Source organism: Prorops nasuta, unplaced genomic scaffold (assembly GCF_024137725.1).
Source record: "Prorops nasuta isolate Cenicafe-Biocafe unplaced genomic scaffold, Cenicafe_Pnas_1.2 PNAS00003, whole genome shotgun sequence".
In the NCBI taxonomy this organism is placed as follows: domain Eukaryota; kingdom Metazoa; phylum Arthropoda; class Insecta; order Hymenoptera; family Bethylidae; genus Prorops; species Prorops nasuta.
Window position 1 is genome coordinate 1 of NW_027116800.1, and position 24,060 is coordinate 24,060.

Consider the following 24,060-nt stretch of genomic DNA (forward strand, 5'->3'; position numbering starts at 1 on the left):
ATTTATTTTCGAGCGATGAGAGCTTTTCATATAAGTCTCATTAGAGTTATGAGGTGTAGAATATCCTAGAGTGGGCTTATTATTATATGTTGATTGTATGGAGTTGTAAGGTTAATATTTGAGACCACCAACATGACAGTTAAATTCATAAACAATTCTACTTCAAGGATGCATTTTGATGACATTATCATGTACTCTAACCTTTAAGGTCATTAAAACTCCAAAAGTACCTGTAAGATATGTATCTTTCAAAAGTTATAAAGACGACCTGAGCATTTGTGCAATAATCGAGTTGTCTGAACTTTTTAACTTTTAAAAGACACTTGACTTTTTTACAGTTGTGGTGACTTTAAAGGGTAAAGTACTGAATAATATCATTAATGTAGCTACCTGGAGGTAGGGAGACTCCCACGTCTTACAAATTTAAATTAACACGTTTCGACGAAGAAAAATAATATAGCCATAAACTATATAGTTATGTAATACAGAGTCTTTTCCTAACAGCGGGACATAGGATTGTGTTATTTGACTATAGCATTGAAGCACTTACTATACATTAATATAATTAATGAAAGCGTAGTTAGTTAAGCTTCAATGGTTACTTTAGTTTAATTGCTTCTATTATTCATTATAAATATCATTTTAATTAAATAATCTTGGTGACTACGTTTAATACTTAAACGGAAAATAGTAATTTTACTATAGTAAAAAGTACTATAGTCAAATAACACGAAATCTCATATGTCCCGCCGTTAGGAAAAGACCCTGTATTTAAGTTAACATTATTTAGGAAAACAGGAAGGTTCTTCATAACTAATACTGCTGATAGTGTAAGTTGTTGAAAACAGTTAAAAACAGCTGAATTTGCAGACGAAAATTCTAATATATAGTAACATATAGGTGATAGAACAATTTTGAAACTATATTCAGTTTCTGTAAGAATTCCTATCTAATACTTGTAAAATCTTTACCACCTTCAACTCCTAAATTTATAGCCTTGTACAGTTTATACGTTACACTTTTATTTTGTAGTTTGCTTCATTTACAAAACTTTTTCAGTATTATAAAATACCTTTTTGTAATTTTTATCAATTAAAAACTTATCAGTTGACGATTCTTTGCTTGCAGTAAAAGAGATAGGACGACAAAAAAGGAAAACTGCTAAGACTGCTGAAGAAATGATTCGAAAGAAATATCTCAATGAAGATAGAGATACAGAATCCAGTGATAGCACGGAAAGCTTAGTTTCAAACAATCATAAAACTATCGCTAAAGTTAATTCCACAACAACAGCATCATCGGTGAAAAGGCCTTTATCCGAAGTTGAAATTAAAACTACTGAAAATTCTAAAAAGCTGAAAAAGGAAGAAAATATATACGGTTCTACTACAAAAACAGTTGAACTAGAAGATTTAGATTTAAAAATCGAAGATAAGCATAATGTAAGAGATGAAAAGACTATACTTGGCAGAGTACGCAAATTTTTCGAACGGGACGCGGCCAATCAATTAAAAAAACTAACACAAGAAGTAAGTATCCGCGTACTTTTACTTTAATGATTTGAGTAATAGATTTATTTAATGACCATTCATCTTATTGTTTCACTAGGAGCTCGAAGAGCTAATAATTCAAAAGATCATAGAAACAATTACTATGCGCGATGAAATAGGTAAACTACGGGAACAAGCTCGCATATCAGAGCGAAATCAAGAAGCTACACGTGCAAAATGTCAGCAATTAGGAAAACAAATAAAAGATTTTGAAATGGTTATAAGTCGGCATGCATCTGATCGGCGAGGTAATGCTGATAAAACAATTATGCCAGTGAAGATCAATCGATCAGTTGGATTGCAAGTTAATTTTATAACGGTATTTATCAATGTAAAATTTATATTGACTTACAAAGCTGAGTAATAAAAGTTATTATTTTCATTTGAATAGGATCATGGTATACAGAATTTAAGACAACTTCAATCACAGTCGAGCTTAAGTGGAAAGCAACAAGCGGCTACTGTAAATAGTAATAATGTTTCTTCCGCGCCCAGTGAAATTCAAAAATCAAATAAAAGTTTAAGTCCTAAACGTGGATTAAAAATTCATTCTCCTAGAAGATCAGATCAATTACCAGTTACAGTAATTTCACCTGCCACACATAGCCAGACATTTACAACATCTACATCAACATCCTCAAATAATTCAACGAAGCATTTAAAGTCTCCAATCATGATATCTAATCAGACAGGTAGTGGTCAACAAATACTACCTAGTGTAAGTACATTTATTTCAATTTTTATTTTTGATATATTACAATGCTATATGCATTATTTGATTTTGATGTCTTAATTATCATGTAGCAACAAACAGCACCACAGCAACAGCATGTTATTTTAAATGGAAAAGTTTCTAATCAGCCTAATCGACCAATAGCTCCAAATATCTCGAAATCAAAAACAAGCGATCTAATCGATCTAACAGATGAAGAAGAGAAAAAATGTAAGTCGTACACTCTTAATATATTTGTAATAGTATACTTAGAGAAATTGATTTATTATAAAACACAAAAACAAATGTTTTAAAGAGATTTACTTCTTTGGCGAAGAAAGGCCTCTCCTGCATAAGCGGCTTATATCTGAACTAGCATTAAAGTGCTTCCGTCGTGCTATATCTACTGCACTAGTCAGATATGTCATAAATGTGAAATAAACAAAGATTTGGCATATAATTGAATAAATAATGCTAAATTACCAAATAATAGTCTAAACACAATAACAAAAATATTTCACGTTTATTTTGGATTTGGAAGCCATTTTATTATCTGTATTTTTTCATATCCTTTAAAAGCTGAGTTTTTCCTATAAAAAAATTTTATTTCTAGTTCGATTTTATTTTTTGAGTGTAGTCGTTTTAATCTTTAAAATATACTCTATAAATTCATCAAATCTAATTTCTATTATCTACAAAACTCTAGAAAAAGAAGCATTATATTTTCGCGTTTAATTAATCACAATTTTATTTTCAAAAGAAAAAAGTAGATTAGAAAAAGTCCATTAAATATTATTTTAAGAAATCGAATTGGTGAATTTGTAGAGTATATTTTAATGATTAAATTAATTCTGCAAAAAATAAAATCGAACAAAGAAAATGTTATAGGAAAATGAAAAAGTGCAGGTAATAAAATAGCATCCAAAGCACACAAAGATAAACGTAAAGTATATTCTTTTTACATTATGTTTAGACTATTATTTTTTTGCTTTCAGCAATACTTATTAAAAAATATATCAAAACTTTGTTTATATCATATTTAAAGCATGTCTGACTAGTACAGAAGATACAGCGCGACAGAGCCACCTTAAATTGCAAGCATACACCCATTAAACCGATATCAATAAACGGAGTGAATACAAAACAATTTATTACTCCAAACATTGATAAAAAAATAGAATTTTCACATTTTTAATAAAATAAGTTGGAAATTATTATTAATAAAATGTTTGCAGTTTTAAGATGCAATTGATGAAAATGACAAATATTAAGACATAACTAACATAAAAATAACTATCCATATCAAGTTCGTCTTTAAGCTCATTTTATTTTAATATTCTAATATATTAAGACATATTCCAAAATATTTTATTAAAAACCAAAGAATAATAATTTTGGATTAGTGATAAAAATAATAAGTATATATGAAGTTTCTTCGTTTTCACTTATGTATTATTTTCATCGCTTTATTGAGCTATTTCCAGAAATTGCGCGCTAATTTAGCTACAAGCAATTTATTTGGAGGAGTCTACCAGCCAACGAAATAGGACCCTTTAAAAAAATTGTTTTTATTTTGAAATGGATTCATTTCCCTTAGTGTAGGTTATTGTTTAAGGTGATTCTATTAACATGTTGAAGTCAACTGAGCATGTAGAGTAAAAATATTTTTAAATCATAATAGCAAGATTTACAAGCATTTATAAATTTTTAAACAATTAAAAAAAATTTTCATTAACAAGAACGGATTTTCATTATTATATTATGCAAATATTGTGTATTTGGTTTGCACAGCTCCCACAAATCTTAGATATAATAGTTATTTTGCACATTATATAATACATAATTTTTAATTTGATTTGCCTGGGGTTGTATTTTTAACATTTTCTCAAAATAGAGTATTTATAGTATTAATATTTTTTTTTTTGATCTGCAGATTTTAAAAATACCAATTTTAATTAATTACTGTATAACGGCAAGCTTCCCATATGTCGCTGTATTAAAGTACTATGCTTCAAACATTAATTTATTAATTTATTCTATAACTTTTCATTTCAAAGTATTCTAATTTGTTTATAGATCTATTAAGAATAATAGTTTTCAATATCATTTAAACTTGCAGATTTTATCATTTAAATATAACTGCTATAAAGCATATTCGCTATATGTACACCTACACAGTAGCATCACATTAACAATGTGTAGTAATGCATATGCATAATATCAGCGCTAAAAGTTGATCAATTTTGTCACACTTTTACCGGGCTTTGTTTATGTATAAAGCTACACATTCTTACTTGACTAGCACTGTGTAAATTTGCACGATTCCAATGAATGTTGACTATTGTAATTCCTTTTTTAGCTGTAAAATTAATTAAAACGACGGCGCCCACATCTGTGAATTCAGCTGTCACAATAACTCCAACAAATCAAGCCTTCCCGCATGTTATTCAAACACTTCCGACAAATGTAGCAATTACAAGTCAAGCTAATATCAAATTGGTTCAAACTCCTGGTCAAACTACACCAGCTGCCTTGGTAGGAATCATAAAACGACTTTCTGTTATGAAGTTTTTACTCAAATATAAAATTGGTATTTATATTTTATAGAATAATATGAATTCTCCAAGAGTAACATATGTAATGCAAAGTAGTGGTCCGTCAAGGCAATTATTGATAGCATCAGGTCCAAATACCTCGGTAAAAACTATAAATGAATATTTATTTTATTACGATTATACATAACTTAATAAGTTATTTTAAAACAAAATTTTCCAGATACGGCCTGCTACTTCTGCACCTAGATCTCAGATTTCAGTTGCGTATAAGCAAGGTACATTGATCTAATTCCAATAACTAAGTAAAATAAGGCGTTTATATTTCTTAATTTAATATTTCTTTATAGGAATGCACACTCTTCCAAATGGAACGGTTCGACTTGTAGCTACACCAGCTACTGCACAGCTCATTCGGGTAAATAAAAAATTATATGAAATATTTGATAATTCGTAAAATTGTATATTCAAATAAAGATTTTAAAATAGCATCCGGCACCGTTACCTGCAGAGAAACAAACCCAAGACAGCCATCCATCTTGGAAACTTCCACCTCCAGCACCATCTTTAAGGATATCAAAAGTTACAAATGGTATAACAATGAGCATCTCTTTTTTATTGAAGAAAATGATTACCAAAACAAATTTATAAGTTGATTATATTTAATAATTAATTTTTAGGCATTGTTTTATCTTGGAATATGTCTCTATCAGACAAGTATGCAGAAATTGCTAGTTATCAGTTATATGCATACCAAGAAGTTGCCGGGGCACCTCCTTCTTCATCACTATGGAAAAAAGTTGGTGATGTACGTGCCTTACCACTGCCAATGGCTTGTACTCTTACACAGGTATATGTTCTACTTACAGATAAAACTTGCTGTCATAAGATTTTTACTTATAAATATATATATGCACATCTGATTATAGTTTTCTGAAGGCAATAACTATTATTTTGCTGTAAGAGCTGTTGATACACACTCTAGAAAAGGCTTGTACAGTGCACCTGGAAACATTTCGTTATAAGGTACAATGGCATTAACAGGATTTACCATTCATGCATTAATGTAACACTTTTGAATAGCGTTTAACGCGTATTTGTATTATAAATAACATTTTGGGCAGTGATGCTCTATGTGTAGCATTAAATTTAATTTATTACTTTATTCGTAGAAATAAAATAGTAATTGCCAATTAAAATTAATTGTAATAGGATTTCTACAAATTTGCTAAGTGTATGTATATGAATAACTTAAGACAAATCTTGGTATACTAAATATGTTTATAATCTATGCTGTACGTTTCTGTAGTAAATTAAAGAAGTCGCTGATAGTAGGTTATTTCGTTTATTCATGTAAGGTATTGACTGTCGCCACTATGTTGTCGATTAGTTTTTAACACTAGCACTTATATTTTTTTTATAAAATAAGTCATCGAAGTAACCTTTTGTCCCTCCACCTTGCATATCTAAGATGTTCTTAGTACGTGTGAGTACGTGTGAAAGCACTACATTTATAATGTATTTTTTATTTATAAGCTTGAAAATATATTGTTTAAAAAAGTTATAAATAATGGTATTTTTATTGTTTTTGATTCAATATATTTTCATTATTTGTATGGAATTTTATGAAATTATTAATAAATTAACTCATTTATTTCGCTTCAGAAGTTAAAAAGAGGGAAGAATACTATTTGCTCCGTGTACACCTACACAGCGATATTGGAAGGAAAATGTGCAGCTGTATAAGTGCGCGCGAAATATTTTCGTAAAAAATTACAAAATTATCGGTACGTAGAGCTAATAATATGCATATTACTGTATAGATATGCATTGAATGAATTGACAAAATATCTCAATCATCAATTTTTCAGAGCAGAATTAATGCAGGTCATTGTACAAGAACATGTAAAAATATATAGGGCGTTCCACTGAAAAATTCGAGGTGGTCTTTACATGGTATTCAAACGACGCTTCTAAGTCAAATTTAAAAATGACGTCTTATATCCCCCTCGAAATAAAAATACCCTTCCGTTTGACATTTTTCTAGATGAGAGCATTATTATAGTTGTTCAAATGTTTTAGTGTCCAACATAAATTAGAACACTCTATATATTATATATAAGGGGTATCAGTGACCTGTATCGAAACTTTAAGTGGTTGCAAGTTTTGTTAATTTAAACAATTTCTGTTAATGAATTATGGGCCGCTCAGCTACCAAAATATATTATGAAAAATTGAAACTTCTACGATTTTAATGTGTCGGAGATCTAATCAGCACTGTATATGCACATTATATACCCTAATAGTAAAAGGCGACTTATTGTTAACTTTAAGGGAGCTTTCCAATTAGCCTAAAAATCGACAATATTAGACACAAATATATAGCTTGTGTGACATATGCAGTGTACTATTTGTGTCTGATTGCGTCCGTTTTTAGGCTAAAGCTTAGCGTAGTACATAAAAACACTTAATGTCTTACGTTACTTTATGTAAAATTTAACATTAAGCTATACGTAATAGGACTATATTGTGTTGCGCGCATTTTTAAACTTAACGCATTGCAATCCTATGTGTTACCGTACATCGTTATTGCGTGTGGCTTAACGTAAAATATTCATATAAAGTAACGTAAGATATTAAGATGTGCGCTAAGTCTAAGGGCCTCCGCACACAGTTTCCGTAGCTACATTACGTTACGTTAAGGCAGGATTAAACTTAATCTTAGCTTAGCGCACACAAAAGATTGCTAAAGTTAAGTTTTTTGAGGCAGGATGCTTGTAATAAACAGGTCTGAGGTGATATTTTTATATTTATAAAAAATTTTTGCAACTATTATTGTAGTTGCCTTAACGTAACGTAATGTAGCTACGGAAACTGTGTGCGGAGGCCCTAACTGGAAAATAACCAATATATGTTACGTAAATTTTAGTATTGGAGGCTCGAGTCAAGTGTGAAGACGTTTATAAATACAAACCTTCCCGCAAATTTCTCCCTCTAGTCTTTCCTACCTTACTGAACAAATAAGAAAAGGAAGGGAGCTGGTTTAATTGAAAGTTTTCCGCCAATGCCAGAATAATATCCGCTGTAGTCCCGTGGCCCGTGACCCGTATTGCCGTGTGGTTCTTGTATTCCGGTTCCCTCTTTTTTCACCAAACTTCCATATACGTATGAGAAAGCTGAATTGAGAGCGGAAGAAGAGTTGCACAACACCCGGCCACAGGCTATGACTTTTGTTTCTACAGCAAGTAATTAAATCTTTTACATTGCATTAAATATAATTAAACAAATAAATAGCTAATACCTAGCAAATAGAAAATAAAAATTTCAAACATTCGAGTTGTACACTGGCCTGCATCGATTCTGCTCCCGAAAAATTGACAATCGTGGTGTTGTATTTTAGCCAATGGGATCTCTCTCTTTTTAATCTCGGGAGTAAATTCGATATATGTCAGTTATTTTATCGAATTCTCAAGTGGTACATAGCAGTGCCAGTATTACAAATAAATTTTCTATCTAAAATTTGAAATCGCTTGGTTAAAACTTTCTGCAGGCTTATTATCCGGAAAAAGACCATTTCTTGGAATAGCAACACGATTATTATCCTCAATGGCAGAAGCATTAAAAACTCACGAAGTTATTCCCGATGTTATTGATGAGATTCCGGCTTCTGTACTGGATGTGACTTATTCCGGCAACCTCACCGTGGAAATTGGAAAAGAGCTAACACCTACACAAGTGAAGGATCCTCCAAATGTCAAATGGGATGCAGATGCAAATACTTTTTACACGCTTTGCATGACTGGTAAGCACTTCGAATTCCTATATTAATAGGTTATTATCAGACATTTAATCGTTTCAGATCCTGATGCACCAAGTAGAAAGGAGCCTAAATTTCGCGAATGGCATCATTGGCTTGTAGGTAACATTCCTGGTTCAGATATTCTTAAAGGTGATGTTCTCTCTGCGTACATTGGCTCTGGACCACCTGAAGGAAGTGGTCTTCATCGTTATGTATTTATTCTTTATAAGCAGCCAAAAAAATTGAATTTTGATGAGAAACGTCTTACCAATAGAAGCTCTGCCAATAGAGCACAATTTTCCATTAGGAAATTTGCAGCTAAACATAATTTGGGAAATCCTATTGCTGGTAACATGTACCAAGCACAGTTTGATAGTTATGTGCCTAAACTATATGCTCAACTAAAAGATTAAATTTTTTACAAAATATTCTCCTTATTGTTCAAATAAATTTTCTTTTTACTTTGTAACACTTAATAAAGTTATGCATTATTGATAAAAAAAAGAATTTTATTGATTTCATTTTAAAAAATATAAAAATGGTTTTAGACAAGAAACATTAAGCAGTTTCTTGTTCATCAAGAAATTCCTGTAGCAACGAGCTTTGCAGAGGAATGAGAAGATATTCCGCTCCATCCACTTTTCTTTTCATATTTATTAATTTATGATCTAGGAATTCAGTCAACTGAGCTCTCAGCGACGAGTCAGAACTAACTACAAATGCTTCTCGTGCTGCTCTATATAAGTGTTTGAAAAGCATACCTATAAGAAAAAAAATAGGTTTAATAATCTGCTATAAATTTTATAGCATACATCATAGTGATTGATAATATTTACCCATATAATTTTTATTGTTATCATTTTCCAATTGAAATTTAGCAAGAATAATATATATTGATTTGGCGTTCGACGTCAGTGAACGGAATACATTATATAGGGATGATAGTGCTAGTGCCCCATTTTTCTGAACTAATAAAGAACTTTCATATGAAATTTCTGTTTCATAAGGTAAAAGAGTACTGGCATCCCACCAATAAAACCTTAGCTGCCAACGTTTAATTTGGTCCCAAACTATCAGAAAATGACTCTCTTTAATATTAATATGTAGTGTTATTAATTTATTTTATAAAAACTAATGAATTACTTAAGGAAGAATTGATGTGGTCTACTGAAGCTACCAGACGTACATTAGGTATGCTTGCTAAATGAGCAAGAACTGTTTGCAACTTGCTTGACCGTAAAGTAAGCCCATCTATGTTATGAATTAATAAATATAGCCTATCATCAGGGTTTTTTCTCATTGTTTCTTGAATCAGATTAACACATTCGTGCATACCACCTGGAGGTGTTGTATTCAATAGTTGGTTTATTATTTCATCCAATATCTATAAAATAAAACTTATAACTTTATAATTCTTTAGCAGTCCTTGACAAAATTTGTAATATACATCATTTCATTTAATATGAAGCATATAAAATCCTTACATCTTTTAATGTTAAGCTAGGAAAAAATCCATTAACAACCACTGTTGGATGATTAAAAGTCATACTTTTGTGAAACTCATTGATCAAGCATCTTTTTGAACCTAACCCATAGAGCAATAAGTTATGGCCCTCTCTATAAATGAATTCACTATTTAGATTTTATTATAAATATACCTCATTGCATAAATAAAGAAAGAAAAAAACCTACTCTAAGAGGAAGTTCCAAAATGTAAAGTCATTTTCACATCTATCGAAAAGGGTTCTCATGCACTTTCCATGCACCACTGATATATGTTCTGGGTTATTTAATAGTTGATTCAATCTACCTTCCGTTAATTTTGGATTGACTAATTTTTTGAGTGTATGACCAGATGTTATATTTTTTCTTAATTGAGCTTCAAAGTAGTCATCAGTATCCATATGCTAAAAATGATATATAATGCAAAAAATTGAAGATATTATTAAATTGTTCAAAAAGCATTTCTTCCAACATACATAATTATTGTGGCTGTACTTTGCCATAGGTCTTTTACACTGCCTAGATATTTGTAATTGTTTACAAGAGGATTTGAAATGCTCTGTCTTTTTCAATACTAAATCATCACTATCATCACTACTTCTATCATCACAGGGATCATTATACTCTTTGTTAAAATCAGTCTCTTCACTGTCACTATCAGAAGGAGCATACTCACTTCCCTCTGATACGCTTTCACTTTCAGTCGATGAGCTTTCAGAGTATGTCTTCACTGACTTCAATTTACTCAATCTCCTTACATTTTCTGTAAAACAAACATAATTAAATTAAAAGCAATCAAAATGCTTAATATATTATAACCTTTGGCCTCTACGGTTTCTAAGTTGTCTTTCCCACATAATAATTTTAAAAGCATTTTAAATCATTTTTTAATTTTAACCATAATAAAGTTTGAATCTTAAATATTTTCTTATGTGAGATGCTCCAGCAGACTAATAGTAGAATATTAATCATTCAGTTTCACCTTTTTTATTGGAAATTAAAGTGGGTTTAAATCTTTCTTGAACATTTATTATGTCATCAGATCTTTCTAAAACAATTTTTAGTCTTGGAAGTTTTTCAGGTGTTTTTTCTATCATTGGAATGAAACATGAATTAGCTTTTTCAATCATTCTATTTTGCCTTGGTGTTTGGAAACTATAAATCTTATTTCCACTAACATCCTTTGCCGTGAATAGCTCTGAAATAAATGTTTAATATATAATAATTATAGAAACAATCAAAGGACTTGGCAGTGTCTTGAGGGCTAGTACATGTAGCACATAAACTTTGCCACCAAGGCACTACTTATCTTGTAATAAGAATTATAATGTAATTTTACCACTAGGCTTTTGTATGTCTTCATCTATCGTTTCTAATTCTTTCTCTATTTCCTCCATAAATAAATTTTCTTCTTGATCTACTTTAGATACAAAAAAATGATAATGCAATGAGAAAATAAATAAAAACAAAAGTTAATTAAGGCTATATTATACCTTTATAATTGTTTATTAATTCTTGAGCTTCTGTTATAGCTTTAATGCGACCAGATCTGCGTAAACTCATTTTAAACACTTAAATATTTTAAAAAATTCGTACACTTTATTATCAAAAAACATTAAATATTTCTACTTAATTCTAAATTATAATAAAATACAGACTAAAATGCTCACGGAACACGGGGACCACGGTATGTTACTATGGATGTATAATACACACACACACAGTGGGAAACGAAACTGGGAAATTGAAAATTGAATCGTGTGTGCTCAGCTATATGCCCGTATTCATAGACATCACTCGAAGTTCGAACTCCACTCGACCTCGAAACAGGCTAAAATACTACAGTATATGTAACGTAAACTGTAGCATTAACCCCGGGATTCATAAACAAAACTTAAGCTCAAGTTCAAGCTTAAGACGGGTAAAATCTACAGTCTACGTAACACATCTTATAGGTTTCAAGGTGAGCTTGAACTCAAGTTCTGTTTATGAATCCCGGCCTAAGGGTCAATTCGACCAAGTAGGCTAGAGCCCAAGTCTGACTTAAATTGGTATAGTCCCCGTCACATTAACTATACCAACTTAAGTCTGACTTGGGCTCTAGCCTACTTGGTCGAATTGACCCTAAGGGCCGGTACCACTTCGCAAATCAGGCAAGCCTCATGTCCAACATTATGGATAAAAATCTGAGCACTGAAAATCAGGTTGGCATTAGTGAGAAAGTGACGTCATTTTTGAAGAATCAATAAATTGTAAACTGATAGTACATATTGTTTTGACAGTTCGCGACAATAATTTGTTATTGAAGTGATTAATGTAAGATTGTAAGAGATGAAGTATAGAAATATATTAAAAATAAAATTTTAAGAATAAACATTGTGTGTAGTATCTAATTTAAATAATTTAATTAGGAAAGGTGCATATTTATATCTGCTGCAGTGATTTCTCATAGTTCATTGTATATAAATAAAATCATGGCTTAAACTTGTTTCTTCTTTACAGTATTTATGATACCGGATTGATGAATTTTAAAAATCTTGCGTTGGAGTAACAGAGTTCCTTCAATTGGTACAGCTACGCGTGAATGAAAAGTAAAAGGAAATCGTAAATTGAGACATATTATGGGAATACACTAAACAAGTGCAAGTTCGACATTACAGAATTACCCTAAGAGCAAGAAGTCGACTTATAGTTAACTATAAGTTGACTTTTCGCAAGTTAACTTTCATTTCATATTGACGATAAGTCAGCTATAAGTCAAATTATAGTCAACTATAAGTCGACGATGTCTGACTTTAAGTCAGCTTTTATAAGTCAACATATAGTCGACTTGTAAATGTCAATTATAAGTTGACTTCTATAAGTCGACCTCAAGCCGCCTTCGTAAAGTATAATTTTTAGTTCTTTATTTTTAATGTAATGAAATAAATTAAAAAATAATATTAATTTTGACCTAATTTTAGTATATTTAACCTAAATACAATATTAAACTTCCATAAACAAAATACATAAAAAAGACATAAAAATACAGTATAATTATTGAGTAAATAATTCTTATAAATTAGAGGCATTGGAGTTGTTGTTCTCGTATCTTTTTCTATCGCTTGATCGCCGCAACCATTCTTGCATCAACTGTTCCACTGAGCTTTGAGTACTACCTTTCATGCATTTTAATATAGTATCTGTAAATATAAAAGTAAATTTTATATTGGAAATACAGTCTTTTAATAATATTATTTTAACACTGAAAATATCGATCGGAGATTTTCTAGCAATTTAAAAGTGCTCATATGTCTTAGTACAATTAGTAGATTAAGTGCTAGTTTATTTACTTGTTGTAATAATATAATTATACGGATTAATATTGGTGTAGGTTGTTCTCATCTATACATATAATATTAGTAATATATAATGATAACATAAAAGGCCGATTGTAAATATATCTGTTTATTTGAAGTCAGTAGCACACATCACTCCTTCACGAAATAGATAAATATAGAAAATTCATCAAGACAGTAGAGCAATCAACCTTAAAAAACTTAATTAATGAGAATGAGAATAGATAAAGGATAAAGGAAATACCACTAATGATTTGACAGGACTTGGATTTTTTAAAGCAGGTGCGATTTTTTTGACCAGCCCATGTTAATAGGGTGCCAAGCTCATTGGAAAACAATAGCTTCATAGCTTTTCTTGTGGCTATTTTTTCATTCGCTCCACCACTTTTAGAAATAAGATTTTCCTATAATTGTAGAAGGGAAAGGAGAATACAAGTGAATATCGTAAAAATGATATAACCCAGTTATATATATATATATATATAGGCTATTATTTACAGTCAGATCTTATAAATAACACCATCTCAAGCATTGGTTATCCTTTTCTATCAGAAGAAATGGAACAATAAATTCTTAAGTCTGCCTTATTAATAAAATGTGACTATAAATACCTCTCATAGAGACTAAGTTTATCTACTTTTAGCTGAGAATTAATTTACTATCATGCATCTATACAAGCAGAAAGATAACACTATTATGTGATTACTTTACCTACCAAATGATATTTAGCCAAACTATCCTCTTCTAGTAGTTTTTCAAAATTAGTGAAGTCTAATAGAGTGTTCAAAGGCAATTTCGATAATATGCTATTGCCAGCTGTTTCTTCTACATTTGCTCCTCTTACTGAATTTTTTTCCAACAGTAATGACTTGATATCATGTAGCATTCTATATAATTTTTTATATTGTTTTTCATTCTCACTTCTACAAATAGCTGCAATAAAATGAAAGGTATTAATAACTTCAAATAACTATTGAAAGTAGAAGTATTATTATAATGCTTACAACAACAATTGTTATGAGTGTTCACAATTTGCGTCACCTGATGCTGCACCGAAGAAACAACATTTTCCGCTTGTCTTGAGCACCCTTTAATAGTATAATATATCAGTAATTACATTACATTATAGCAATGTTAAACATTTGATTATTTTACCTATTTCATTTATATTGTTATCAGCGTAGTCCGTAACTAGTTCTGTGTGCGAATAATTAGACGCTTTGGAATTAAATTTGTCAATATTATAGTTAGCAGCAGGTAGATTTACTGGCAATTGTTCTCTGTTATCAGAGGAAGGAGACTGATGAATTGTGGAAGTAGTGGCGGAAGGGTTATGTGACTGCAAGTGATGTTTCTTTGTATTATTATCTGCAGGAAATAAATAAAGATTTATAACATTAAAAATATATTTAATATTAGTGACTAATAGAAATCATGTTCACATTTTGTCAGTTATTTAAACAACAAATATACTATAAAATAACTGATTGATTTATGAAGTATAAATATCAATTTATATGTTCTCTGTACCTTGGAAATCTGACACATACGTCACCTTAGGCAAGTTTATTATGTTATCTTTGGCATTTTCATTATTATAATTCTTCATTAAATTAACTGGAAATAATTTTCACAATTAAGAAAAGTTCAATTAAAACTATGTACCATTTATATTTACCTTTCCTTTTCTTAAAATCGGGCTCTAAAATTTCATGTGGAGAATCAACATCAGCTGAGAAATTGAAAAATATCTTATTAGATTACATGAGGAATTATAATAATCTATTATAGCAGCTTACAGGCATTAGAATCGTCACTGAAGAATATTTCTTTACATTTGCCAAATAAAGTTTTTTTTATAGTATCCGTGTCTGCTTCCGATGATAAAGCTTGTGATTTTATTTCCAATTTTTTGGCTTCCTTATAACTATCTGGTAAAGAAAAATGTTGAATTACTGTGTTTCACTTGTATAAATTTTTATAAACAGTGTTAATTTGAATCATTCCCATTTCAATTAACTTCACCCTGGTACTTTTCTCACTCCTCTGGTAGGCCTACTGCATACCCGACAGATCGAGGTAAAGCAAGTATGAGAGTGAAATTAGTTCAAATGAGAGAATGAATCAATTTGGCTCACCGTATAGAACGTTTTTATTAATTAATAAATATGTCTCACCTACAGGACCCAATGATTGGCTATACGGATAAATTCCCCAATTTTCGTTTGGCTCAATAGCTTTTTTTATTGCTTGTGAGGCGTTAACATTCTTTGGTGGCCACCAGTAGCTTGAATTATTTTTCAATATCCAGCTTTCTGGGATAGTAGCTACACAATTTTGTCCAATGACCACGCACCATGCCTAATGAACATATTTTTGGTATTAATAGCTATTATATAAAATATATATCATTTTAGATGCTTTTACAAATTAATCGCTTATTTATAAAAGGATTAAAAGCTCATGAGTTGGCACAAATATCTTAAAATACATGCATGTATGCTTTCTTGGGTAACAATTATGAAAACATATTTTCAGTACTCTTAGCAAATATAGACCATTATTAGAAAAAAAAAAATTATCTTTTAAAGTACATATATGTATAGATGCATATAAGTAACTTTGTAAAATGATATTAAAAAACTCCATAAATTAATGGCAAAACAATTATTTGAAAGCAGTATAATATATTTACTACTACAAAAACTTAAAGATATAAAAAAAACTATATATTATTAATAATATTTATACACAAATACAATTTCATGCATTGGCTACATAGTTCATCACGATCTCCATAATTTTTTTTAATTCTTCAATAAGCGATTAAAATGTAAATTTTAAAACATTCAACTGGTTGATAAGTTATGCCTAATATAACAAACAAATTTTATAAGATATAGAAACTACATAACTTAAAATTTTTGAATTAATCATTATGTGCTAGTAAAGGAATAACAATATATTCTGAATCACAATCAGTATCAATTTGAAATCCTTTTGTTTTAATTAATGAAACTGGCCACATTTGAAGATCGGAGATTCCTTTAACAATATATATACCTACAGCACCAGAATTAAGAGGATAATTAGGTAAGTTAGATAAATGCAGAAATTTACGACCAAGTATGACAGGTGTTCTTTGATGATATGCAATATATGAAATAGACACAATGCATGTAATATTATTTTCCTGTATATAACAACAGTTATTATATAATTTAGTGGTTAAAGTAAACGAAGGGAATCGGATTCTTGCATGTGCATCGTAGCAGTCAAATGGCAACATTAATGTTATAGGTTTCTCAAGCTGAGGAATAGACCAAACAGGCCTACTAGAAACTAAGAGAGATTGTTCATGTAATCTATTATAAAGCTGTTGGAGGGGCTTCTCATATTTCCTGAGCAACTTTTTTAAGCTAAACAAATGATTCTCAAATGGAAAAGCACTAAAATTATCTAATGGTCCTAGTTGTCTAGCATCTTGTGCTAGGTGTATCAAGTTATGCACGTTAAATGTTAGTGTCTCAGGTCCATATAAAATGCTCATATTTTTAACAAAATATTCTAATAGATTTTGAGAGTATGTATTATTTTTAAGATAATCTCTTTCGCAACATAATATTCTAATGGCACAATTTAATGAATTAAAATGAAGAAGTTTAGAATCCGGTAAAATAGTATTTAAAACAACAGGACCTAGATAAAGCAAAAAAGTACGATACTGTGTAGCTTTCCATCTAAGAAAGTCGTCTAAATGAAAAAATTTGCGTGCAAATTCTAAAGGAATACATTTAGACACAACTTTCAATTTATCAGCTAACGCTTTAACATAAACTTTAGCTACTCTTGAAGATTTTGATCGACTGATCCACAATGTTAGCAACTGCTTAGTTACACCTAGACACGTGTTATGCATATAATCTATTGGGAAACTGGTAACCATGGGAACTGAAAGTGATTCAAAGGGAGAACAAATTCCTTCAAGATGATGTTGAGGTTGAGATCTGTTAATGAAATCGGCATCAGTACGCAGGCTCTCATTAATATCTGGAAATGTCATTCGTCCATTTATTCGTTTGCCAACCACAGTGCATTTTGGGCAAGCATAGTACCCATTATGCGATTTCGTACAAGTTACGTATGCTTTAGCTGGCGAATCACAAATAATAGATCGAATTTTAATCTGCCATTGTTTCCCATTAAAATTAAAACCATTAATTTGCAAATGTAAAAATTCTTTAATGAATGAATTCAAATATTCTGAAAGACTAGGTTTCTGATATCCATGATAAATTCCAATAACAAATGGCCTTAAAGAAGAATTTACCACTTTACCTAAGATTGGCCACAATTGACTTTTTGGAGCATTAGAAATTTCTGTCCCGTCCACATTCAAATCTAACTCTACAGTCTCATCATGAAAATCATTAGGAAATTGCAGAACAAGAAATTCTAATACCTTTACTAAACCATAGTGTAGATAATGTCCATGCGGAATCTCTATAATACTATGTGCTTGAGGTTTAGGTGTATTCAATAAAGTCCTTGCATCAGATGGAAGATCATCATGACCATGAACTTTAAGAAGTTTTAATAAAGCTGATAAAGCGTTTTGCTTAATTTGAAAATCAGTCGACCAGGTTCGCAATTCTTCTTTTAAACATGCCTTATCAAGCTGATTAAATAATAATTTATCGCTATTATCATATATTCCCGATGAAGAAGAACTAACTGAGAGATCGTCCGATAAACATTCATCAGAAAAAGAAAAATTCATTTCAGAAGTATCATCTACAATAACTGGTGATGCGTTGTATACATCATTCGAAGAATGAGTAACATCAGAACTGTTGTGTATCATAAAACTCATTGCATTATTTGAAGAAGTTGCTACTATATTAATTTCCGAAGACGAAACATCTTCAAATGAATTTACATTAGAGCGGAGATATGAAGCCAAAGAAAGTCTATCTTGTTGACGCTTAGATAATTCGGAAAATTTTTTCATTTTGAAAGATAATGTTAAAAATAATTCGTTTACTAGCACAAATAATGTTATCCTTATGCGTTAAACCTTAAAAGTGTATACGAGTTATACTTAAAATTTGAATAAAAATATATAAAATAACCATTTTATTCTGCGAGATTATTCTTCCAATATTCTAATATTGATTTGGCTTCGGCTGAACATGCAAAAAATCTGTAAATGGCAATATATATAGAAATGACTATAAAGTGGTAATATCAACTTTTAATAAAATAAAAAACAAAGTGAACTTATATTATATATATTTAAAAATAGTAAAAGATAATAATTAATTACCTTACATTGAAGTGAAGGATTTTTGTGAAGATTTCAAAGTTGTTGTTACTTAATACGTATAGAAGCATCCAAAATTTTAATAAACTATCCCTTCTAGTTTCTTATCAAATTTATGTAAGTCTTAACAATTTGTTTAATATCCCATACAGATTTATCTGAAAGCAGAACAGTATCACACCAAACTGATTCAGAAATTATTAAGCAACTGTATTTGCAATGTCAATGTTTTTTTTTAATATTTATTAGATTAAAATTATTATATGTATGATTGTTTCTATTTTGAGTTAGAAAATGAATAACTATGATAATTATATATTTACCTGACAGTTATGCAGCTAATTTATATTATAATAGTGAAGATATAGCTTTATACTCCGTTGAAAACAAAGTTAAATTCAGTCTTCTGCAAACTTAAAGTGGACCTTAAAAAAGATATTAGTCTCCTTCAAATATCTAAAAGTATAGAGTAGCATATATATAATGGTTGTTAAAAATATATTAATTGATTGCAATAGATTTGGTGGAAACTATACATATATATCCTTTATATCTAATTGTTTCTCCTTCGACTTAGAAAAAGTAATAAAAAATTGTAATTAGTTACCTGTACACTGAACTGAAGAATTTACATATAATATGACGTCAAACTTATTATACACTGATTAATTGAATGATAGCATCTCTATATTTTGCTATAATCCTTTCAGATTTTTCCTCAACTATGATATAAGCCTTTGAAAATTCTTCAATTTTCCACACAGACCTATTAAAAAGTATAACAACGTATGAATAGAATGTATGTATACAAAATAGTAATATTTGCCTTTATGTTAATTGTTACTAAGCTTACTTTGAAAGGTGATAAAGAGATAATAATTATTTACCTGCGGATGATTATAATATAAAATACATGTAACATAAAATCTTTACGTATAGAAACTACAATATAATGAGTTTCATCGAACAAATTTAAATTATTCATATATATCAGTATCCTTGTCTACGAAATGTATTGTTTCACCATCTCTTTTATAGTTCATAATATAAAAACAGAACAACATAAATGAAAATTTACCTTTCAAAATGATCTTATATAGTCACTGATCTAACATATATATGTTAATTCAGTACAATAATATTAAACAACATGTGCAGGGGCAGTTACTTAAAAAGCTCTAAAACATAGATTGAAGACAGATTCTTTACTATATTTATATTTAGGGAAGTTTTATGTTAAATGTTTCAAATCATTAATATTATTAGTTTGGAAATAAACATTTTTTATGTGTATGCATACTTTAGGGTCTTTTAAGTTATATACTGGCCCTATGTGTTTGCTTCTATACGTATAATCATATTTTATTGCAGTTATTTTATAAATTAGAAAAATATTAAACGACAGATATGATTAAGACATTATAAAAAACATTTATGAAAAGGAATTAAGGTTACTCAAAAATGACTTTTTATTTAACAAAATATATATAGAAATTTTCAATCTTACCGTATACAATAGTTGCAAGAAACGCAAATTTATCATGCATATAAATGGGCGAGACAAATAATCAATATATACATGTATTAAAATATTGATATGACTTTACCGGTGGGCATAAGGGATACACGGGACACATGACATATATATACATATATATATATGAACTGCAACTCTGACGCAACTTCAAGACCAACCTTCATAATTTTAGGCTGATTCGGCCAACTGCTGCATACATGCGGTGTATCGAAATATAGAAAAATATTTTCAAATGCACCGCTATACAAAAAAATTCAGCTTTTAACTCCAATTTGAAGTCGACTTGAGGATTACTAAAAAATGTTGACTTATAATTGACAATTTGAAGTCGACTTAACGATGGTTAAGAAAAGTTGACTTATAGCCGACAATTTCAAGTTGACTTCGGAATGACTAAGAAAAGTCGACTTCCAGTCGACTTTTAGTCAAATGTGCTGTTAGGGTATGCATATAGGATGTATTTACTTTGAAAATAAACTGGAACATTTTAAAGCAGCAAAATATTCTTACGCATTGTTACCATGAATGAATTTTATGCACATTAATCGTTTAATATTGAATTTTGTTAAAAATATGTTCAAATACCTAAAAAAAATATAGACATTTCACCATATATTCTCATTATAATACTTTATTTAGCTAATCGTAGCATATATAATAACATTTAATTCAATACACACAAATTTATTTATGTACAAACAATAATAAAGAAGTAACTGCAAAGATAAATGTATACTTTATACAATTACTTTAATTAAACAATACTTATAACTTTTTTAATTAAACATTTATTTCCTTTTTAATATTTTTACACATTTCTAGAATTATTTTACATTAATCACTTCAATAACATATTAATGTCGCGGACCTGTCAAAACAATATGCACTACCAGTTTACAAGTTATAGACTCTTAAAAAATGACGTCACTTTCTCACTGATGCCAACCTGATTTTCAGCGTTCAGATTTTTATCCATCATGTTGGACATAAGGCTTGCCTGATTTGCGAAGTGGTACAGTTTCGGCCATTAATCTTGCGTCAGGCGAGGGGAAGTAGAAATTAGAGGGGTGAAGGGATATCTAGGGAGTTTGTCCGTAGCTGTCAAATGGCGCGATTAACCCTTAATTTTGGATTGTAAACAAAAGTAATGTTTTCGGAAAACGATTGCGGAAAAGAAGGAAGAATTTTAATACATAACAGAGAAGAAGAAATATATCAGATGAGTATAAATTAATAAAAAAAATGAAAATTATTGTGAATTTTTAAGAAAATATACTTTGTGGTTTTTTTATTTTTGTTACAGGTGAAATCCTGTTATGATGGCTTTCTATTAAGGAAAAAAGTTCTTATAAACAAATAAGTGCAAAAGCATTAAGATATGAAGCATTTCTTTGTGGCCCAGTCATTTCGATAATTGTGACTTAATGTTATAATAGTGAATGTGTAAGCGATTAGTGTATATACAACAAACTCTTATTGTAAATTTAATAATCTTGTATGACAGTTTTAATTGCTATTATTTTAAATTAAAGCTAGTTTAATTAACATATTATTTTTATTTCATCCCTTTCTCAAAATTCTAAACACACATGGTAATTACCTATTCTTGTAGTAGTCATATATTCGTTAAAATACTTACAAAATTACAACTGTTTTATATTTGTAAAGCATAGCTTTTTGTTGCAATGATTTTTATTATTCAATGTGAGAAAAATTGCATTGGGTTTAGGTAAATGTCTTATTTATCCGCCACATCCTTCCATATCTTATGCGACATTTATTTGGCTCTGTTACACTATTTTCTTCTAGTCTACAACATATAACATTAATTTTTTATTCATTTATACATACACACAGATCTGACAATACTACTCCTGAGTTCATCTTGTTTTCAGCTTCAAATAGTTTTCCAACTACACGCATGGATATCCATTTTGAATATAGAATACTTATTTCATTTCATCTATTATGATATTGTTAAGATTGATAGAAAGATATCAATTCTTTGCAAATGATATTTTATATATCTAGTAACTGGATTAATTAAGGTTTTAGAACAGATAAATTTCACAAACAAATAGGACTAACAAAATATGTATTATATATTGAGGAAGGATATCCAAATGTGAATTATTTGAAGCTAAAAGCAAGATGATTTCAGCAGTATACTTAAATGTACTGGAGAACAACATCCTCTCAAATATAAATCCTATGGAAGAGATGCCAAACATTATAAGTAAAATAATTCAAGTGTTCATTCTTCAAATTTAATAGAACAATGGTTTACCAATCATCTTGACATTTATAAGATTAATTATTCAATAGAATAGCCATATCTGAGTGTATATAAAAATAGCAAAAAAATATTGGTATATTTTGAAAACTAAAAGAAAGAACTAACAAGGCAAATAAATATTACATAAGATATGGAAGGATGTGGCGGATCAATAAGACATTTGCCTAAACCCAATGCAATTTGTCTCACATTGAATAATAAAAATCATTGCAACAAACAGCTATGCTTTACAAATATAAACAGCTGTAATTCTGTAAGTAATTTAACGAATATATGACTACTACAAGAATAGGTAATTACCATGTGTGTTTAGAATTTTGTGAAAGGGATGAAATAAAAATAATATGTTAATTAAACTAGCTTTAATTTAAAATAATAGCAATTAAAACATTGTCATACAAGATTATTAAATTTACAATAAGAGTTTGTTGTATATACACTAATCGCTTACACATTCACTATCATAACATTAAGTCACAATTATCGAAATGACTGGGCCACACAGAAATACTTCATATCTTAATGCTTTTGCACTTATTTGTTTATAAGAACTTTTTTCCTTAATAGAAAGCCATCATAACAGGATTTCACCTGTAACAAAAATAAAATAGCCACAAAGTATATTTTCTTAAAAATTCACAATAATTTTCATTTTTTTTATTAATTTATACTCATTTGATATATTTCTTCTTCTCTGTTATGTATTAAAATTCTTCCTTCTTTTCCGCAATCGTTTTCCGAAAATATTACTTTTGTTTACAATCCATAATTGAGGGTTAATCGCGCCATTTGACAGCTACGGACAAACTCCCTAGATATCCCTTCACCCCTTTAATTTCTACTTCCCCTCGCCTGACGCAAGATTAATGGCCGAAACTGTACACTGTTCAAAACTGAATCATGTACAGGTATAGTTTCTGCTTCCCTATACTATCTTGTAGCAAAAATGCTTCTCGCAAAATTGATTCATGTCCATCTCAACTCCTCTATACTATCTTATAGCAAAAATTTAAAGACAACAGCAGACGAAACGCGACATCGACAAATATGAAGATGACGTTTTGGACTTAGTGAAAGCATTATCCAAAAAGCATATTATTTATTTTGGAAACGTAGGGATGTCGAAAAATGGAATGGAAAATAATGCAAATATGGTGCGTATATAAAATATAATTGATCAAGTATAAAAGGGAAGAGATCGGATGTAATTTTCAGCCTATATAGAGAAAAAAGCATCAGATAAGTATCGGGAGCAGCAAGTCAGAAGAAAGATTAATTTAACAAAGCAAAATATTCTTTAATCTTTCTTTTGATTTACTGCTCCCGATACTTATCTGATGCTTTTTTCTCTTTATAGGCTGAAAATTACATCCGATCTCTTCCCTTTTATACTTGATCAATAATATTATATATATGCACCATATTTGCATTATTTTCCATTCCATTTTTC

General features: G+C 29.7%; 4 protein-coding genes across 12 annotated transcripts; 2 read left to right on the forward strand and 2 right to left on the reverse strand.

Moving 5' to 3' along the window:
• Positions 1-1,107: 1,107 nt before the first annotated feature.
• LOC136786158 (activating transcription factor 7-interacting protein 1-like) lies at positions 1,108-6,148 on the forward strand (the record flags this gene model as incomplete). Its single annotated transcript, XM_066747694.1, has 11 exons — positions 1,108-1,529; positions 1,609-1,869; positions 1,942-2,268; positions 2,355-2,493; positions 4,622-4,797; positions 4,870-4,959; positions 5,038-5,092; positions 5,165-5,232; positions 5,304-5,406; positions 5,495-5,664; positions 5,744-6,148. Coding segments are annotated over 11 exons (1,907 nt in total), but the record flags the coding sequence as incomplete, so codon positions are not given.
• Positions 6,149-7,516: 1,368 nt separating this feature from the next.
• Positions 7,517-9,120, forward strand: LOC136785829 (protein D2-like). 2 transcript variants are annotated; one of them, XM_066747121.1, is made up of 3 exons: positions 7,517-8,055; positions 8,365-8,616; positions 8,674-9,120. In XM_066747121.1, the coding sequence occupies exons 2-3, from the start codon at positions 8,421-8,423 to the stop codon at positions 9,024-9,026; spliced, it is 549 nt and encodes a 182-aa protein (XP_066603218.1). In that variant the 5' UTR covers positions 7,517-8,055; positions 8,365-8,420; the 3' UTR covers positions 9,027-9,120. The 2 variants fall into 2 exon arrangements, with proteins under 2 accessions (XP_066603218.1, XP_066603217.1); XM_066747120.1 differs by having other exon boundaries at positions 7,522-8,059.
• Positions 9,049-11,818, reverse strand: LOC136785828 (origin recognition complex subunit 2-like). Of its 4 annotated transcripts, none has more exons than XM_066747117.1 (9): positions 11,610-11,818; positions 11,456-11,533; positions 11,099-11,314; positions 10,593-10,879; positions 10,306-10,520; positions 10,098-10,230; positions 9,757-9,997; positions 9,450-9,683; positions 9,050-9,374 (listed from the first exon to the last, which is right to left on the reverse strand). In XM_066747117.1, exons 1-9 carry the CDS (start codon positions 11,677-11,679, stop codon positions 9,172-9,174), a joined length of 1,677 nt encoding a protein of 558 aa, XP_066603214.1. In that variant the 5' UTR covers positions 11,680-11,818; the 3' UTR covers positions 9,050-9,171. The 4 variants fall into 4 exon arrangements, with proteins under 4 accessions (XP_066603215.1, XP_066603214.1, XP_066603213.1 ...); XM_066747116.1 differs by having other exon boundaries at positions 11,456-11,536; XM_066747118.1 differs by lacking the exon at positions 11,456-11,533 and having other exon boundaries at positions 9,049-9,374.
• A 1,240-nt stretch (positions 11,819-13,058) lies between these two features.
• On the reverse strand, positions 13,059-20,960 carry LOC136786041 (uncharacterized). 5 transcript variants are annotated; one of them, XM_066747500.1, is made up of 14 exons: positions 20,473-20,960; positions 19,385-19,543; positions 19,101-19,233; positions 18,781-18,935; positions 18,587-18,657; positions 15,632-15,815; positions 15,254-15,385; positions 15,133-15,186; positions 14,985-15,071; positions 14,610-14,822; positions 14,459-14,542; positions 14,170-14,387; positions 13,699-13,858; positions 13,059-13,298 (listed from the first exon to the last, which is right to left on the reverse strand). In XM_066747500.1, the coding sequence occupies exons 5-14, from the start codon at positions 18,587-18,589 to the stop codon at positions 13,171-13,173; spliced, it is 1,263 nt and encodes a 420-aa protein (XP_066603597.1). In that variant the 5' UTR covers positions 18,590-18,657; positions 18,781-18,935; positions 19,101-19,233; positions 19,385-19,543; positions 20,473-20,960; the 3' UTR covers positions 13,059-13,170. The 5 variants fall into 5 exon arrangements, with proteins under 5 accessions (XP_066603597.1, XP_066603599.1, XP_066603596.1 ...); XM_066747502.1 differs by lacking the exon at positions 20,473-20,960 and adding an exon at positions 20,285-20,450 and having other exon boundaries at positions 19,101-19,202; XM_066747499.1 differs by lacking the exon at positions 20,473-20,960 and adding an exon at positions 20,285-20,450.
• Between the last annotated feature and the right edge of the window lie 3,100 nt (positions 20,961-24,060).

Bases quoted from the DNA above. Each gene is read 5' to 3' on its own strand.
- LOC136785829 (XM_066747120.1), top strand. From the start codon at position 8,038: ATGACTTTTGTTTCTACAGCAA. The intron at 8,060-8,364 runs GTAATTAAATCT...AACTTTCTGCAG, and splicing joins GACTTTTGTTTCTACAGCAA to GCTTATTATCCGGAAAAAGA. The intron at 8,617-8,673 runs GTAAGCACTTCG...TAATCGTTTCAG, and splicing joins TTACACGCTTTGCATGACTG to ATCCTGATGCACCAAGTAGA.
- LOC136785828 (XM_066747116.1), bottom strand. From the start codon at position 11,679: ATGAGTTTACGCAGATCTGGTCGCATTAAAGCTATAACAGAAGCTCAA. The intron at 11,537-11,609 runs GTATAATATAGC...TTGTATCTAAAG, and splicing joins ATTAATAAACAATTATAAAG to TAGATCAAGAAGAAAATTTA. The intron at 10,521-10,592 runs GTATGTTGGAAG...TATCATTTTTAG, and splicing joins AGTACAGCCACAATAATTAT to CATATGGATACTGATGACTA.
- LOC136786041 (XM_066747500.1), bottom strand. The intron at 14,823-14,984 runs GTACAGAGAACA...TATTTCCTGCAG, and splicing joins GTATGTGTCAGATTTCCAAG to ATAATAATACAAAGAAACAT. The intron at 14,543-14,609 runs GTAAAATAATCA...ATACTATTAAAG, and splicing joins TAACAATATAAATGAAATAG to GGTGCTCAAGACAAGCGGAA.